Raw genomic sequence first — 18,238 nt, 5'->3', positions numbered from 1 at the left:
CAGGGGGTTGGACCAGATGGCCCAGGAGGTCCCTTCCAACTCTACCATTCTATGATTCTATTGTTGATTGAGGTGTACCGCATATCACATTTACAGAATGCAAACTGTGTAAAGCAAGAGCTACACTCTGTGAATTCAGGTCCCCTCTAGAATATCTATCTTGATGTTATAGGGAATCAAGATACTGTATACTGTAAGTAAAGTGTAATTCCACATTACATATGAGACGCTAGTCACTACTCATGACCAAGCTGTGAGGCTGGGTTAATTAACAGGTCTTGGGTCAGATATCAAGAAGGCTTGTTATAAACAAAGAAGTAAGGCAATGGTCACAGTCTGAGGAATTCCAGGAAGGTAGCGGATCAAGACAAAAGGGCAAATCAAACGGATGGTCAAACGCAAGGTCCATTGTGAGGCAATAAAGATCAAATACAGTGAACACAGAGCAAAGCTACAACTAGGACTAATTGCAGGCAGAGAGTCGGCTAAATAGCCAGGTAGTCACTTGAAAAGCAGACACAACTGTTCCCTGTTCGAAAGACAAAATGATTCAAGGTATAACTCTGAAACAATAATATTTCAAAATCCCCCACTGGAAAAAATACTCACTCTGTGCTCTGTGAAATTAATTATACAATTATCTCTGCCCACTAAAAAAAAAAAAAAATTGGCGGAAGATAATGACCAGACATCTCTGATGTCTAATGGTATGCAGAGACCATCATACAGACATCAAAAGGACACTCTTTTGGCATTAGTCTAACTAATAGACCCCTATAAACACTTTCACTGCGTACATCAGGAACTTTTCTGGTTTACATGCTAGATATAAGGCAAAAACACATTGTGAATGCTGCCCTAAAGTATCATTATTAGTGGATATTGCTGACCGTTGGGGCTTGCTTGCTCCCTTACACTATTTTATATCTTCAGCTTAGTATTGTATTCCTCATATGAAAATAAACAGTCGTTGATGTTATCCAGAGGCTGCTTGAGTCTGCCAAAATTGGGGCTGCTCATACGGGGTGGTCAGTGGTGTAACTACAAAGTTATAGGCCCCCGTGCGAACTTTAAAATGAGGCCCCCCCATGCCAAAATACATGCACATCTCCACTCCGTACACCTCGTACACACGCGGCTCTGCTCCGTACACCTCGTACACACATGGCTCCGCTCCGTACACCTCGTACACACGCGGCTCTGCTCCGTACACCTCGTACCCACTCGAATCCGCTCCGCACACCTCGTACCCACTCGACTCCGCTCCGCTCACCTCGTACCCACGCGGCTCTGCTCCGTACACCTTTTACCCATGCAGCTCCACTCCATACACCTCGTACCCACGCGGCTCTGCTCTATGCACCTCGTACCCACTCGACTCCGCTCCGCACACCTCGTACCCACGCGGCTCTGCTCCGTACACCTTTTACCCATGCAGCTCCACTCCGTACACCTCGTACCCACGCGGCTCTGCTCCATACACCTCGTACCCACTCGACTCCGCTCCGCACACCTCGTACCCACTCGACTCCGCTCCGCTCACCTCGTACCCACGCGGCTCTGCTCCGTACACCTTTTACCCATGCAGCTCCACTCCGTACACCTCGTACCCACGCGGCTCTGCTCTATGCACCTCGTACCCACTCGACTCCGCTCCGCACACCTCGTACCCACGCGGCTCTGCTCCGTACACCTTTTACCCATGCAGCTCCACTCCGTACACCTCGTACCCACGCGGCTCTGCTCCATACACCTCGTACCCACTCGACTCCGCTCCGCACACCTCGTACCCACGCGGCTCTACTCCGTACACCTTTTAGCCATGCAGCTCCGCTCCGTACACCTCGTACCCACGTGGCTCCGCTTCGTACACCTCTTACCCATGCGACTTCGCTCCGTACACCTCGTACCCCGCGGCTCCACTCCATACACCTGGCGCACATGCAGCTCCGCTCCATACACCTGGCGTACACGCGACTCCGCGCCGTACACCTGGCCTACACGCGACTCCGCTCCGTACACTTCGTACACACATGGCTCTGCTCCGCACACCTCGTACACACAGCTCTGCTCTGCACACCCCATACACATACATCTCCGCTCCGTACACCTTGAACACACGCAGCTCCGCTTCATACACCTGGCGTACACGCGACTCCGCTCCGTACACCTGGCGTACACACAGCTCCGCTCTGCACACCCCATACACATACATCTTCGCTCCGCACACCTCGAACACACGCAGCTCCACTCCATACACCTCGTACACTCACATCTTAGCTCTGTACACCTCGTACACAAATGGCTCCGCTCTGTACACCTCATAGACACACATCTCCGCTCCATACACCTTGTACACACACGGCTCCGCTCCGTACACCTCGCACACCCCATACACACACGGCTCCGCTCTGCACACCCCATACATCTTCGCTCCGTACACCTCGTACACACAAAGCTCTGCTACATCCACTCTGTAAACCCCTCCTGACCCCACACAGAAACTTCACCTCATCCAGCACCATGACAACCAGCACAGCAGAGTCCTGCAGACAAGGAGGCTCATGATCATGTGACCCCTGACTCCTCCCCTCCTGTGACCTCATAACATGACTTGTGCGCACAGAAAAGGACTTCATTGCAGGCTGTGGGGTGCTGCGGTGGGTCTATATGGGAGAGTGAGGCTGGGGTGCATGGGGGGGGTGGCGGCTCAGTGCAGGATGCAGGGGGGGGGGGCAAAAACAGGACTATCCCGTGCGAATCAGCACGGTTGGGAGATATCACGGTCTGACCTGCCGGGCCACTGACTCCCCCCGGGCCCAGTCGCAGTTGCGACCGCTGCGACCATGGTATTTACCCCCCTGAGAGTGGCTCATAGAGTGTGTTACTGAGTGGTGGACCTCTCTAGATGTCATAATTCAGCGATTGGTCTAAATGAATGGTCTGCTTAAAGGTTATATAATGTAAAATACATAAAGACTCAGATTAGCCATCCCGAGCACTCCAAGTGTTTTCTATGAGGGAAGAGGAGAAAGCCAAAGCAGGAGTCTTGAGGAGAAGTAGGACCTTGATGTTCTGGTAGACAGCACTGCTGTGAAGAAGGTGTCGCGCCACTTGTGGTAATTCTTCAAGTTGCCTTTATTAACGCATTTCAGGATCGTACCGAACCCTTTCCAAAAACTGGTCTATATAGGAAGATCAGCAAAAGAGAGGGTTAAATGCACAAAAGGGGAGAGAATGTTCAAAGAACTGCAGACCTGGGTGTGAGCAAAAAAAAGCCGGTAATAACATAAAATATAATAACAGATGAGACTGGAGAGTGTGAGGTCATTACTGGCCTGTATAAGACATCACAGAAAAAATACCTTTAAAATGAATGAATAGACAAAGCATAAAATATATGTAACACAGGCGTAATTATTCATTGCTGTCCGGAAGAAAATGAAGAGGTACTGGAACTCTGTGTCTATGGCATAAATGATAAAGACTGCATCAAGCCATACAGCTAATGGGACGACTGCATTTAAAGAGAACCTGACAGGGATTTTTCCGAGTAAACTGCCGGCATTGTTGTGTTGATTCTGTTATACTGATTACAATGATACCTGCAGTGAAAAATCCGTTTTGTGGTTCTTGTGTGATAAGGTTTGAAGTTTTCATTTAAACAGAACTGTCAGGTCCCTCGGGACCCCCGAACCACCAGCAGTTGGGTCTCCATATGTAAATCCCCGGCCTCACAGTCCCAGTATTACATTACACACATAAACAGAACATTACAAAAAGTATTTCTAAGGCCCGCTTATGATATGCAGAGGAGGCCGTTAACTAGTTGATGGGCTGTTAGGCTGTGTGCACACGCTGCGGATTTTGCTGCGGTTCCGCAGCGGTTTTGGCCGCTGCGGACCCGCAGCAGTTTCTGCTGCGGTGTACAGTACCATGATTCCCTATGGGAATCAAAAACCGCAGTGCAGACGGTGCGGAATTTTCTGCGCGGATTATCTGCGGTTTTCAATCCGCAGAAAGAATTGACATGTCAATTCTTTCTGCGGATTCCCCTGCGGTTTGCCATCTCCTCCATTGAGGAGATGAAAAACCGCAGGGCAAAACCGCAGAGCAATCCGCAGGTAAAACCGCAGGTCTTTTGACCTGCGGTTTCACCTGCGGATTTTACAAAATCCGCGCGGATGAATCCGCACCTAATCCGCAGCGTGTGCACACAGCCTAAGTGTTCCCAGACTCGTCGGTCCACTTAGATGTTATCACGCCCCTGTGGACATGATATTACAAGCGCTGGCATCATTGCAAGCAGTATACTTACCTGGGCATGTGCGCAGCTTCTTCACCTCACATCATTGATTATTTGAAGGCGGGTGTACTCGTACTGGCTTCAGAGAGGCTCACTGAGCATGACCAGAAGGGCAGAACACTTACGATCATGCTCAGTGTGCCTCTCTGAAGCTGGTGGTTCTGAGAAATGGGGGACCTGACAGCAGATATGGACTGGGACGGAAATTCAGCCCTGGCATTTGAAATCATACAGGCCCATGCTGTCATGGTCCCCAAGCACCAGATGTGGTATATTACTAATGGGTCGCCCTCCCAGGGCTGTGGGGTACTCGGTACCGGGCTGGTAACTCGGGGGGAAGGTGTCACAGCAGCGGTGACCCGGTCCATGGCCCTGGGCGCCCAAGTAAAAAGGGGAATTGAATGATGGAATAAAGTTGAATGATTCGTGACGCCACCTGTGGTGTTCTGCAAGGGAGATGTTAAGCCGACGCTGCATGCAGATCCACTGGGACTGATGGTGTGGCGCAGCAAAGATGTTATAGCTCCCCACAGGTGTAGCTGTAGTCCCAGGGCAGTGTAGATAAGCATTGCAGGAATGGTGCAGTGTAGGCACAGGGATGTAGCGGAGCCAGGTGTGTGGCGCAGGAATGAGTGGAGGACACCAGGGCATGTAGTTCCAAAGCTTTACTCACAGTCTGTTGTACAAACAGGTGCCCGCATCCGTGCCGTGTCCTCCAGGTCTGGGACTCAGTCAACCTCCAGGCCAGATGGAATGCTCCCTTCCAACACTCCGCCAACTTGTGCCTTTCTGAATGTCTCCTCTTATAGCGCCTTTAAATGAAGTACTCCTAGTACTGAGTTACACTGGAGTTCCTCCTGTCCGATGTTCTTATGAACCCTACTTGTACGGCAGACAGCTGTAGTCTGCTTCGGGGACTCCTTGCTACTAAGTCTCTGATCACTATCCAGTTGCTGTTGTGCCCCCAAGTCTTGTGTGGGAATAAAGCGGTCACTACTTCTATTCCTCCGGTGTCTGCTGCAGGACCATTAGTATCCGTACAACCTCGGGGACCGGGCCCCGGCCTTGCGCTTAGAACTTCTAGGAAGGGTTCTCTTCTAACCCACATCCTCTGTTCTCTTTTACTCCTCACGTTCCGTACCAATCTTTCTTTCTATGGAAGATCAGGCTTTCAGTCTATGTCGCTCTCTCTCTTCCTTTCCTGTGCCAGCAGGCCCAGGTCACTGGGATCTGCTGCAGCACTTCCATCCATCTATCCCTCTCTCTGGGGATCTTCTGTACTTCTCTCACTCCTTACTGACTGACCACTGAACAACTCACTGACCGACTGACTACCCACCTAAAGTCTTCCCACTCTCTTTAATGTAAACAAAGCTCCACCCACCACCCAGCACATTTCGTGTTCCAAGCAGGGAGCCACCAATGGGTGCTTTGCTACACTCCAAGCAGGGAGCCACCAATGGGTGCTTTGCTACACTCCAAGCAGGGAGCCGCCGAAGGTGCTTTGCTACACTACTTTGTGGTGTGGAATGCAGGTTTTGGAGTGTGGTCAGGAGTCTCCACCTTACCTGGATGGTGGGGTACCACAACTCAGGAGGAGGTGCAGTACCTCTGTGGCGACTGAGCCTCAGGGGCGCCACACTAATATTACCATGTATGGAGGAAATCAAGATTTCTAATGACATCGATGACCTGCTGGGGCAAGTGAAGGACTTTGCACTTTGTTACAACTCTTTAACAGTATGGGTGTTTTGAGAACTCCGATATAGCAGACAAGGCAGCCCATGACCAGACAGGCCCTTCTGGCATTTGCCAGAATTTCCAGATGGCCAGTCCAGCCCTGCCTGACAGGTTCCCTTTAATGATATGCTTGTGCTTCGGGTGGGCCTATGAGCAGTTCTTTTCTAGGTGCTCTGGCACCAGCACCAAAAAAAAGCCCTGTCCGAAGGCTCACCCGAAGCACGAGCATATTCCTCATCATAGAAAAAGAGAGAGACAGGCAGAGAAAGACAGATTGACAGAAAGAGTCATACACAGAGACAGAGAGAGAGAGACTGAGAGTGAGAGATAGAGAAAAAGAAAGATAGACAGAAAGAGTCATACACAGACAGAGAGACAAGACAGAGACAGACAGAGAGAGACAGAAAAAGACAGACAGAAATAGTCATACACAGCGACAGACATAGTGACAGAGAGTGAGAAAGAGAGACAGGCAGTGAGAGACAGAGAGAGACAGACTGACAGAGAGAGAGGCAGTATGAGACAGACAGATTGACAGAACCATGCAGAGACAGAGAGACATACAGAGAGAGAGACAGAGTGAGGCAGAGAGATAGGCAGTGAGAGACAGAGATAGATAGACAGACAGAATGTCATACACAGAGACAAAGAGAGAGACAGACAGAGTGTGGCAGAGAGTGACATACAGAGATAGGCAGTGAAAGACAGAGAGAGACACAGGAAGAATAATACAGAGACAGACAGACAAACAGACACAGACAGAGAGACAGGTTGTGAGAGACAGAGACAGACAGTGAGTGAGAGAGAAAGGCAGAGATAGACTGTGCATGACAGAGACAGAAACAGTCATACAGAGACAGACAGATTCTGAGAGACAGCATAATGCAGAGAGGAACAGATATACAGAGACAGACAGTAAGAGAGACAGAGACACAGAGAGACACACAGCGAGACAGACAAATACAGAGTGAGAGAGACAGGCAGAATTACAGAGAGAAACAAAAAAAGAGTGAGAGACAGAGCGTGAGACAGAGAGTCTGGCAGACAGAAAGAGTTATACTCAGAGACAGACAGACAGTGACAGACAGAAAGTGAGAAATAAAGACAGACAGTGAAAGGCAGAGAGACAGACAGAGTGACGGACAGAGAGAGACATAGAAAGAGGCAGTGAGAGACAGAGAGAGACAGACAGAGACAAAAAGAGAGAGAGAGGCAGTGAGAGACAGAGAGAGACAGAGACAAATAGAGAGAGAGGCAGCAAGAGACAAATTGACAGGAAGAGTCATACAGATGTAAGATGATGAGCCGAGACAGAGTCAGCGGTTTCCGGTGCCCTTTAAGGCCGGAACTATCGGGACTTTCATCACTGTTGCCAGGGGAGGTTTTTCCTATGGGGAAGGACATTCACACTGGACAGCAGGGGGCATGGGGAATATAAAAGGGACTGAGCGTGGGAACGGGTCAGACTTGGCACGAAAATGACAAGAGAAGGTTGACTCCCTCTCCACTGCTCTGACTGACAACTTCACGCCATTCATCCCTCAGTGTACTGACTCTAAGGCTGTGTTCACGCACAGTGATTTTTTTCACATTTTTCCCGTGGATTTACCCAAAAATTCGCTCAAAAAACGCTTAAAAGAAGCTTCCCATTCATTTTAATGCATTTTGCACTTTTTGTGCATAATGCTTCGCGGTAAAAAAACGCAGCATGCTCATTAATTTCACTGTAAATTTCGCATTTCTGGCTATTTTCTATGTGTCTGGGGATGCTCTGGAAAAAATCGTGGCAAAAACGCGTGGGAAAAAACGCGCGTTTTCTTTGAAGGAGTCTGGTTTTCATGCAGAATTTTTCTGCATACGTGTGCACATAGCCTAAGATTGACTGTGATGCTACTGAGTTACAGCCTGACCCTGTTTTTCCAGAAGACTGCCCGCTGCCGTGGTCTGTGAGCTTGCCCATGGTTCTTGTTCTGCACCATTCCAGAGGAATCTACACAAAGGACAGTTTCCACATTCAATCGCACTGAAGCCAAGCCAAATCGGATACATCAGCACCGTCGGGAGACAGTGCTTCTCGCTCCTCCGTAACAGAGCCAGAGACATTAACCATGATTTGCGACGTCGTCGGAAGATTTTCCAGCATTTCCCCTGCAAGAACTGCAAGCGATAAGTTACCTTGTTTTTTGGTATATCTTTCTCCTGCATTGGGTTTGTGCTTGATTCCCATCTTTGCTGTTACTAGTCTTGTCTTCCTGGGTGGACAATTCCATGTTCAATTGCCTGTTCAGTAAATCCCATTAACCCGTTCTCTTTCTCCGGCTCTTCACTGCATCCAACAAACATCTCTCCTTTACACAGACAGACAGAGAGACAGAAAGAGAGACAGACATTGAGAGACAGACTGACAGAGAGAGACAGACAGAGACAAAGGGGAACAGATAGACAGAGAGAGACAGAAAGGAACAGATAGACAGAGAGAGACAGACCGTAAGAGAGACAGATACACAGATAGACAGACAGCGAGACAGACAGACAAATACAAAGTGAGAGAGACAGACAGCATGAGACAGCGAGAAACAAATAGAGAGTGAGTCAGAGAGAGACAGAGAGACAGTCAGTGAGGGACAGGGACAGATAGAGATAGGCAGTGAAAGACAGAGAGACAGGCAAGAATAGTAATACTGAGAGAGACAGGCATTGAGAGACAGACTCACAGAAAGAGACAGATATAGAGACAGAGACAGACAGTGAGTGAGAGAGTCAGGCAGAGATAGACAGTATGTGACAATGACAGGAAAAGACAGACAGAAACAGTCATACTGAGAGACAGCCAGACAGAGAGACAGACAGTGAGAGATAGAGAGACAGACAGAGAGAGACAGGCATTGAGAGACAGAGAGAGACAGAGAAAGACAGAGAGAGAGGCAGTGAGGGACAGATACACAGATTGACAGGAAGAGTCACACAGAGACAGACAGAGAGAGACAGAAACAGAGTGAGGCAGAGAGACAGGCAGTGAGAGACAGACAGAGAAAGAGTCATACACAGAGACAGGTAGAGAGACAGACAGAGTGAGGGAGAGAGTGACAGATAGAGATAGGCAGTGAAAGACAGAGAGACAGACAAGAATAGTAATACAGAGACAGAAAGAGAGAGACAGAGAGATACAGAGACAGGCATTGAGAGACAGACATACAGAGACAGATAGAGAGACAGGCAGAGACAGACAGTGCGTGTGAGAGAGACAGGCAGACAGATAAACTGAGAGACAGCATGAGGCAGAGAGGAACACATAGACAGAGACAGACAGTAAGAGAGACAGAGACACACAGACAAATACAGAGTGAGAGAGAAAGAGAATGAGACACACTGAAACAAATAGAGAGCTAGACAGAGACAGACAAAGAGACAGATAACGAGAGAGTCAGACATAGAGAAAGACAGGCAGACAGAGAGAGATAATGACAGCCAGACAGATACAGAGAGTCAGAGACACACAGATACAAACAGAAAGAGACAGACAGACTGAAAGAGAGAAAGATATAGACAAATGTGACACCCACAGGGCAGGGGGGGTGACTCAGTACCGGGCCAGTTGTCTTAAGGGGATGTGTCACGGTGGCAGTGACTCGGTCCATGGCCCTGAGTGTCCATGTAAAATGAGGAGATCGATGTTTAATAAAGTTTATGTATAGATGAGTCATGACGCGACCCGTGGTGTCTGGTCAGAAGGGGACCAGCGCTGCAATGCAGATCTTCTGGGACAAATGGTGAGATGTTGCAGCTGAGATGTAATAGCTCTCCACAGGCAGAGCTGTAGTCCCATTGCTGTTGAGAGAAGTTTGGAGATGGTGATGTAGGGTGGAGTAAAGGATGTAGCAGTGCTGGGTGGAAGGCGCAGAAAGAAGGTAGGTGACACAGTTGCATGCAGTTCTAAGGCTTTACTTACAGTTTTGTCTGCAGTAAAGATGCCCACTTCAGTGCTGTGTTCTCCAGATGAGAGGTCCAGCCAACTTCCAGGTAAAATGAAGTACCCCCTTCCAGCAATCCCTATCAGTATTGTGATAATCGTGGGAATAGTGGATGAGGGCAGGTATATCTCGCCCAGATTCCTTTCCTATGTGGCCTAGTCTGGTCAGTATCGCACCTGGTTACTAATGAATAATGGGAGGTGGATATAAAAGGATGCCAAGTGGTTGTGTGAGTGTCTCAGCCTGGGAACACAGAGAGCCTGTCTGTGTGAGAGACACACGTGAGTGGAAGCAGTGCCCACTGCAACTGTGGTTTGGCTGGACGGGAGAAGCCCGCCAGTTGGTAGTTAGGTTGTACCTTGTTTAGTTAGTGCCGGACAGGCAAGGATTTGTTTTATGTTTTATTTCCTTTATGCATTGCTTTCACCGTTAATAAACCTGACCCAGGGTCAGTTATACCCGAACCCCAGCTCTGCGCCTGAGTTTCATGCTGAACGCACGTGGCCTTTGACCCCAGCAAAGGTGATCCCGGAGTGTTTTATCACAGTATGTACCTTCCCTGGCCGTCTCCACAATGCTGCTTTCCACTTGCCAGCACCTCACAGTTAGCGTCCCAGGCCAGCAGCTGCGAATCCTGTCAGACAACGTGCACAATCCGTTTCTTTGATCCTATATAGCTGCCTTTCTGGTGGGAATAACTGTGGTAAGTTGCTGTGGCCCGTAAAGTGACCACAGCTGTCAGCTTGCTAGTTGAGTTCGGTGTCCTCTCCACTAGGCTGTACTCTCTACCTCTTGCAAAGTGTATTGTGATATCCTCATCACGGCATCTTTCTGCTGGTCTGAGAGAGACCCCTTGGCTAATTTTTGGAAACCTTTGCACATTGTGCAATGGTGAAACTTGTACTCTCTATCTCTACCACTTGTAATAACTGCTAAATGTATTGTGAGCTCCCTTTATGGGGTCTTTCAGCGTGTATTATACAGACCCCTTGGGGTAATTTTTGGAAACTTTTGTACATTATCCAATGGACAAATTTCTACTCTCGATTTCTATATATTCTATTATTATAATTTTTATTACTGTGTTGCCCTTCTCACGGTCTCTTTAAGATTGTATCTGGTAGCCTAATGTGTTTTTTGGGTCTGCACTTGGACATTTTGGAACGTAAATGCATTAATGTGCTCCACACACTTCTTCATGTTTCAGCCTTACACTGAATAATAATATAAGTAATGAAACATGCGCTCTCTCTCTCTCTCTCTATATATATATATATATCTATATATATGCTACTATTTCAAAAATCTTACCCACATCCCTTTATAAATGGAAATTCGACATAATACTTTTGTTAGCATATGCCATACCCTGCACATTTACGCAGCACCCCAGTAGTTGGGCGGAAAGTTTGGGTGCAAAATCTGTATCTGAGGGTGAAACCACTGGCCCGTCCTGTCTTACATCCTTCCCAATCAGCTGTGCGCTGAGGCCTCCAGTCCACAACCTGCAGTTGCACAGACACAACATTCAGCAATCACGTCCAGTTCGTTGTCCCAGCGCAGCGTTCAGTTGTCCCTTGCCAGCATATATGTCTGTTCACAAATTGTTAGTTAGATAGGGCGTACATATTCATTAGCAATTTACATTGTCCGATGCTGGACAAAGACCATTGTTGGCTTTTCCAGGCTCCTAAATGAGACTTGTATCCCTTTAATAAACTGTCGCTTCACTTACATTTTCTAAATTTGGGTCTTTACAAAAAATGGTGGTGGGGTATTGGCCAGTTTCTAGCATGTCTAAGTGTCTTGGTTAATACTCTCCACAGATTTATTCAGGCCATAGCCTTACACAAATTGGAAAATGGTGAATGCCATGCTAAGGCCTTTATCTGAGCTCTGTAGCATTGCCTGCCACCTGAGTAATACATTCCACAGACCTCAACACTCTCTGGGACAGATCCTGTAGTTACTCCATTGTTGCTCAACACCATGCAAAATACACATTCTGCCTGGTTGGGTAGTTTCCAGAAGAAGTGCTTGGTCTTGTGCAGATTGGGTAATGGCGCTCCTGTCTCTTTCCCTTAAGGAGGCTGATTTCAAGTAACATGAGGCTTGTCCATGTTCCTGTAATGTTTTTCAGGCCTGACAGACTGAGCACAATACCGGCCCTCGCTTGTTACACTGGATTCAGAATTTAATTCTAATTCTTTTGGTGTCCTGTAGAATCCGATTTCCTGACATTGATCATACAGCTCCCCCAACTCCTGTATTATATTCACCTTACAGCGGATTCACCCGCTAGGAAAGTGGTTCCTTTGGGATCCGGTGGCAAAAATGATCTGTAGCCCTTATAAAGCACAGGTTTCCCAGCATCTGCTGGCCCTCTCAAAATTCAAAGTGAGGGCCGCATAATGACATTGTGGTGGATGTGGTGATGGTGGCGCGCGGAGCACAAAAAATTCAAATGGGCATGTTTTATCCGGCATTGTAAAGTGATAAAGAATATGTATTCCACTATCTTGCTAACTAATTGGAATGAGGGAGAGACCTCCCAAATGTAGGAGTGAGGGTCCTCACAAATATAAAAGGAAAAACCATAGCCAAAATGCTCTGTGTGAACATATGCTAAAGGGGAGGCATCATTTATTTATTTTTTTATTATTTTTTAATATTGCCTTACATACATGTAATTATGTTAGCTGATACACAAACAATCAATACAGCTACACACATAATTATATCCAATCTCATAGTTGTTCTAAGGAAAATCTCATTTAACAATAGATAAGAAGAAACTCCATATTATGTGATATCAAAAGCCAAAAAAGGAGTGCTGACTTCATAATATGTTCAATTAAAAGATATTTTATTAATAAACATTACAAATGACACGAATGGGCAAGGCAGGATTCCAAAAAATCTCTCTCCTGGGGATAGTTATAGTTGGGACGCTAAACACAAATGGATATGGAATGCAATCGCTCACCTATCGAAACATAGTGAGGAGACTGACTTCAGGTAAAAGACATAAAATGCACAGTGCATCTCAGTATACCCTAAACCATTTAAGAAAGCTTACCCTTAATCAATTGCAGGTGTAAAATCCCCAGGAGAGCCCCTGGACGCGCGTTTCGCATGCTGCTTTATCAACCTGTATAGGCTGAGGGATTGTGGCTTTTTACATTCCATATCCATTTGTGTTTAGTGGATCACCCACAGGGCAGGTGTGGGGTTACTCGGTACCGGGCCGGTGTCTTATAGGGATAGGTCACGCGGTGGCGGTGACCCTGTCCGTGGCCCAGGGTCCATGTAAAATAGGTGGAATTGAAATAGAGTTTATGACGCCACCTGTGGTGCTCGGCAACGAAGGTGTTAAGCCGACACTGCAGTGCCGATCCTCTGGGACAGATGGTATAAGGCAGTAAAGATGTAATAGCTCTCCACAGGTAGAGCTGTAGTCCCAGGGCAGTAGTAGTATAGTTGTTGAGGTAGATGGTGTAGTGTTAGGCACAGAGATGTAGCAGTGCTGAGTAGGTTGGCGTAGGAAGAAGGCAAAGACACAGCTGAGTGCAGTTCCAATTCTTTTACTCACGTTTCTGGCACAGACAGGTGCCCGCTTCAGTGCTGCAGCCTTCAGGTCAGGGGCTCAGCCAACTCCCAGGCAGATGGATTAACCCTTCCAGCACTCCCTTCCTTATGTGCCTTTTCTGAATGTCTCCTTTCTAGGGCTAATCTGAAGTACTTGTAGTTCTGAATTACACTCAAGTTCCTCCTTATTGATGTTACTTCACTCGTATGACCAGCAGCTGTAGCCTGCTTCGGGGACTCCATACAATCATGTCCCAGCTCCCGCACATGTTGCCGCTGAGTCTTAGGTGGGAATAAAGTAGTCACAACTTCTATTCCTCCTCCTTGGATACCAGCACCCGGCCTTGGCGCATTAAACTTAGGGAAGGGCTCTGCACTAGCCCTAATCCCCAGTCTCTCCTCCTCAAGTTCCATTCTTATCTATCTTCCTTCTGAACAACTGATCCTTCTTTCTTCCTCTTTCCTTGCTAACAGCTCCAGCTCACAGGAGGCTGCTGCATCTACGTCCTTTCCCTCCTTCCCCCATAGGGGAGTCTGACCTACCTTCCTGTCAGCTTTCCCATCTAGTGTTTCTAAGCTCCACCCACCACCCAGCACCCTTCATGAACCAAAGCAACTGCCATAAAGGTTGCTCTGCTGTTCTAAGGTGTCTGTTCTGGTTGTAGGTGCTGGAGTCTGGTTAGGTGTTACCATCTTACCTGGGGGAGTGGAATACTACACTTCAGGAGGAGGTGCAGTACCTCTGTTGTGACTGAACCCTCAGGGGCGCCACATTTAGTGTCCCAACTATAACTATCCCCAGGAGAGAGATTTTTTGGAATCCTGCCTTGCCCATTCGTTTTATTACTTTTTGCTTTATTTTGCGTAATTTGTATTAATAAAGTACCTTTTATTGAACATCTTATGAAGTCAGCACTCCTTTTTTGCCTTTTGATATCATACATGTAATTATGAAGCAAATAATGTTTCTTAGCTTTTTTCCTTTGAAAACATTTTTTTGGTTTGTTTGGTCTTTTTAAAAATCTGTAAAAGCGGCACAATAGTCTGTCAACATTATTCACAGGCCACCTCAACACCATCGGAGCTACAGCAGCCCCCGACATACTGTCTCCTTCCCCATCATCCTGTAGAATGTAAGCCCCCAAGGGCAGGGTCCTCTCCCCTCTGTACCAGTCTGACATTGTTAGTTTACTGTAAGTGATATTTGTATTTTGATGTAACCCCTTCTCATGTACAGCACCATGAAGTTAATGGTGCAATGTAAATACATAATAATAATATTAATAAAAATACCATATGTGAGTGAGAGAGGCATGCCCGGCATCTTCTCCATGGTGTTCCCATTTAGTTTTAGCTCTTTCCCATCCATTTCAGCTTTTTTCCCAGGCCCCCAGACCTGTTTGTTCAGTCCAGCAGAAAACTATACGGCTTTCCCTTTGACTTGCATTGGATTCGTTTTCCGGTACAAATATACGGATATTAGAAATATTTGTGCCGATTTTTCTGAAGTTGAATGTTTCACTCTTCGATCAGCACTACAGGTAAAACTTTGGTGATGGAGTGACTGTCACGGTTTGGCTTCCCATAGTGAATCACTAGTAGAATGGAGATATTTATGGTTTTCGGCGCTACTATACACTATTACAGGCGGTAAGGCAGAAAATTTGTGGTGTGGAAGTCATGTTGAACTGGTTCCTGCCCTTGTTCAGCCTTATTTCTCCTGACTGCGCGAAGCATCCCATGTCTAGTGGAGGCGACTATGCAAAAAACATTTCCCCTCAGCATGGTTGGAATAGAGGTTCAGGGAGTGGTAGTGAGTCCTTCCTCTCCCTTTACTAGTCTAGACAGGATTAAACTGGTACCAGGTCACGGGAAGTGTGTGCACTGAGCTGGAAGGTTCCTTCCGGACGCTTCTTTGGCAGCATGCTGTGAGAAAATTGAATAACGAACTTTCATGCGCCAACATTGACCAGTAGAATACATGTCTCAATCCTCTGTGTACGACATTACAACATCTCCTAACTCACAGAGTCCAACGTTATTCTGGCACGATGGAACAGATTTACCGGCACACGACAAGTGTTTCATGCAGGAGTAGTAGAACGGGTTAAAAAAAAAGAAGCCATGAGAGACAAAGTTTTAATCTGCAACTGAGAACAATTACTACTATGATTTCAATTAATGTGATGTTCCCATTATTCTGTTTTGCTACAGGTATAGCCGGTGATTGGAAGAACCATTTTACAGTAGCTCAGAGTGAATATTTCGATAAAATCTACAAAGAGAAGATGAAGGATGTCAATGTGAAATTTTTCTGGGAGGAATCTTCATAAAGTCATCACCTCACTCTGCATATGAAGCAAGAAGTGTTTGCAGGATCGAGCGATGTGCCTTACTCAGGGTTGCCAATGTCCATAAAGTCTAAAGTCACAGTGTATAAAAGTAATGGGCCATTGTAATAGCCAATAAATGTATCTTGGGTTTTTCTTTAGTTGCCTGGAGGTCGTTCGTGGGGTTATCGCGATTTTTATTATTGCCTTACGTGTAGACATTTGCCACTTATAGTCTTTAGGTTTCTAAATCTAACTCTAGGCCATTATGGGGAAAATTGGCCAAAAAATAAATTAAAAGGAAGGGAGATTAATACTTAAAGTGATTTAGAGTTTTATTTTGATTAAATGCAGGATATTTTACAGAACAAAAGAGTTAATGACATAGATGAGAACTAGTGATGAGCAAGCAATAAAATAATTGGAATACTCGGGTACTCAGACAGAACACCGAGCCCAACGTAAGTCTATGGAAGACCCGAGCGTTTTTACAGCGATACCTCTGGGGGTCCTTTTAAGGTCTAAAAACGTCTAAAAATGATGGAAACATTGCTTAAATGACACGGGGACATCATTGGGATCGCCCCTGGAAGCATTCCTGATGCCTAGTTCATAGCTTTAAACAATTTTTTCAGAGTTTCATGCTGTTTACTGGTGCACCAAAAAACATACCAAAACGAAACCAAAACAGATTTTGCTGGAAAACATGTAAGGCCTCTTTCACACATCAGGTTTTCGCCGTCAGGCGCGATCCGGCGCTTTTGACAGAAACCGGATCCGGCGAAATGCAATGCCGGATCCGGTTTCCCCCCCCATTGACTTGCATTTGCGCCGGATCGCGCCGGATGGCCATGCGTTTCATCCGGTTTTCGCTGGATCCGGCAATGTGTCGCGATCCGGCGTCTGGAAAAAACGGCTACTGTAACGTTTTTTGTCTCCGGCGTAAAAGCCGGACACGCCGGATCCGGCGCGTCCGACTTTTTCACACAATGAAAGCCTATGAGCGCCGCAATGCGCCGGATCCGGCGAAAGCCGGATCCGGTGGCCAGATCCGGTTTTTTTGGTCTGAGCATGCTCAGTAGCTCTGCCCACAAGACATATATAAAAGCAAGACAGTGGGACCCACAGCCACACCCAACATGCCACCCAAGAAAGCAACCAAGCGCAGCAGGAGAAGGCAGGAGACCACTGCAGCACCATCAGCACCACCACCACCCCAAATGGAGCAGCAAATGGAACATGCTGAGGAGGGGAGGCCAGCAGCAGATGAGAGACGGTAATTATCAAATCCCCCATTCCTCCAAACTAGGGCTATTGAATATCAAGATATTCATTGGCCCTTTGTTTCTCTTTATTCAACAGCCGCCCAATAGATGCAGCAGCACCAGCAATGGCAGCAGCTGGAACACCACCCACAGGCATGGAGTGTGGCCACCAGGAAGACAGCACATCATCTTCTGGGAGCCCTCCCTCGCATCGTCAGCGTTTGACGGTAAGTTTTTATTTCCAAAATCCATCATCTCTGTAATATATGTCTATTCATTGCCTTTTATTTCAAAACAGGAATCACAAGATGAAGAGGAGCTCCCAGAAGAAGAAGGAAGGGGTGGACAGACACTTGGAGTGGGCTCACAATTGGTAAGTTTTTTGCATCAAACGCAGAAACACAACATCACACTACACACAACACATAGAAAACAATGTTCTGCAGACCACACACAGCAAACAAATGCCTACATCCAAAGACATAACATTTTTTGTTTTCTTCTCTAGTCTTCCCAATCTGGTGCTCGGCCAAGAGGTCCTCGCAGTGCCTCCCAGGGTCGTCGGCGACAGCAACGCGGCGGTCACCAGCGTGTAAGTATAAATATTTTTGCTTTGTTTTTTTGCACTTTTTATTTAATTTCTTTTGTGTAGGCTAATTATGTTATTTTTGTCTTTTTCTTTAACAGCCTTCACAGCGTGCTCCCGACTCTGACGGTGAGGATGGAGGACTCGATGTGGACCACCTCATCGATCTCGTCAGAGAAAGGGAGCCGCTCTGGAATATGGCTGACCGCCGCCACGCTGACCTTATCGTTACCCGACGACTCTGGGAGGAAATCTGTTCGCTCCTTGTGGGCCGCTGGGAGGACCTCGATGTTCGGGCCCAGATTAAAGAGCGTAAGTATATACAGTACCGGTTGCTTGATGTAAACCAGTGTTTCCCGAACTCCAGTCCTCGTGGTCCCCACGGATCATGTGTTCAGGATTTCTATTTACTATGGAAATCCTGAAAACATGACCCCTGGGGACCATGAGGA

At 47.0% G+C, this 18,238-nt stretch overlaps 1 protein-coding gene across 3 annotated transcripts in view; it reads left to right on the top strand.

Moving 5' to 3' along the window:
• Positions 1-16,096, top strand: part of LOC141050268 (sulfotransferase 2B1-like) — a 294,093-nt gene extending 277,997 nt beyond the window's left edge. For all 3 annotated transcript variants that reach the window (XM_073547154.1, XM_073547156.1, XM_073547155.1), the window contains one exon: positions 15,820-16,096. In XM_073547154.1, coding sequence (XP_073403255.1) covers positions 15,820-15,938 — 119 coding nt within the window. In that variant the 3' untranslated portion in view covers positions 15,939-16,096. The remainder of the gene's footprint in view (positions 1-15,819) is intronic.
• The last annotated feature ends 2,142 nt before the right edge of the window (positions 16,097-18,238 follow it).

This window comes from Dendrobates tinctorius, unplaced genomic scaffold (genome assembly GCF_039654945.1).
Source record: "Dendrobates tinctorius isolate UK_male_01 unplaced genomic scaffold, ASM3965494v1 ptg000151l, whole genome shotgun sequence".
NCBI classification, from domain to species: domain Eukaryota; kingdom Metazoa; phylum Chordata; class Amphibia; order Anura; family Dendrobatidae; genus Dendrobates; species Dendrobates tinctorius.
The sequence above is the reverse complement of the archived record's forward strand: the minus strand, read 5'-3'. Positions and strand labels throughout refer to the sequence as shown.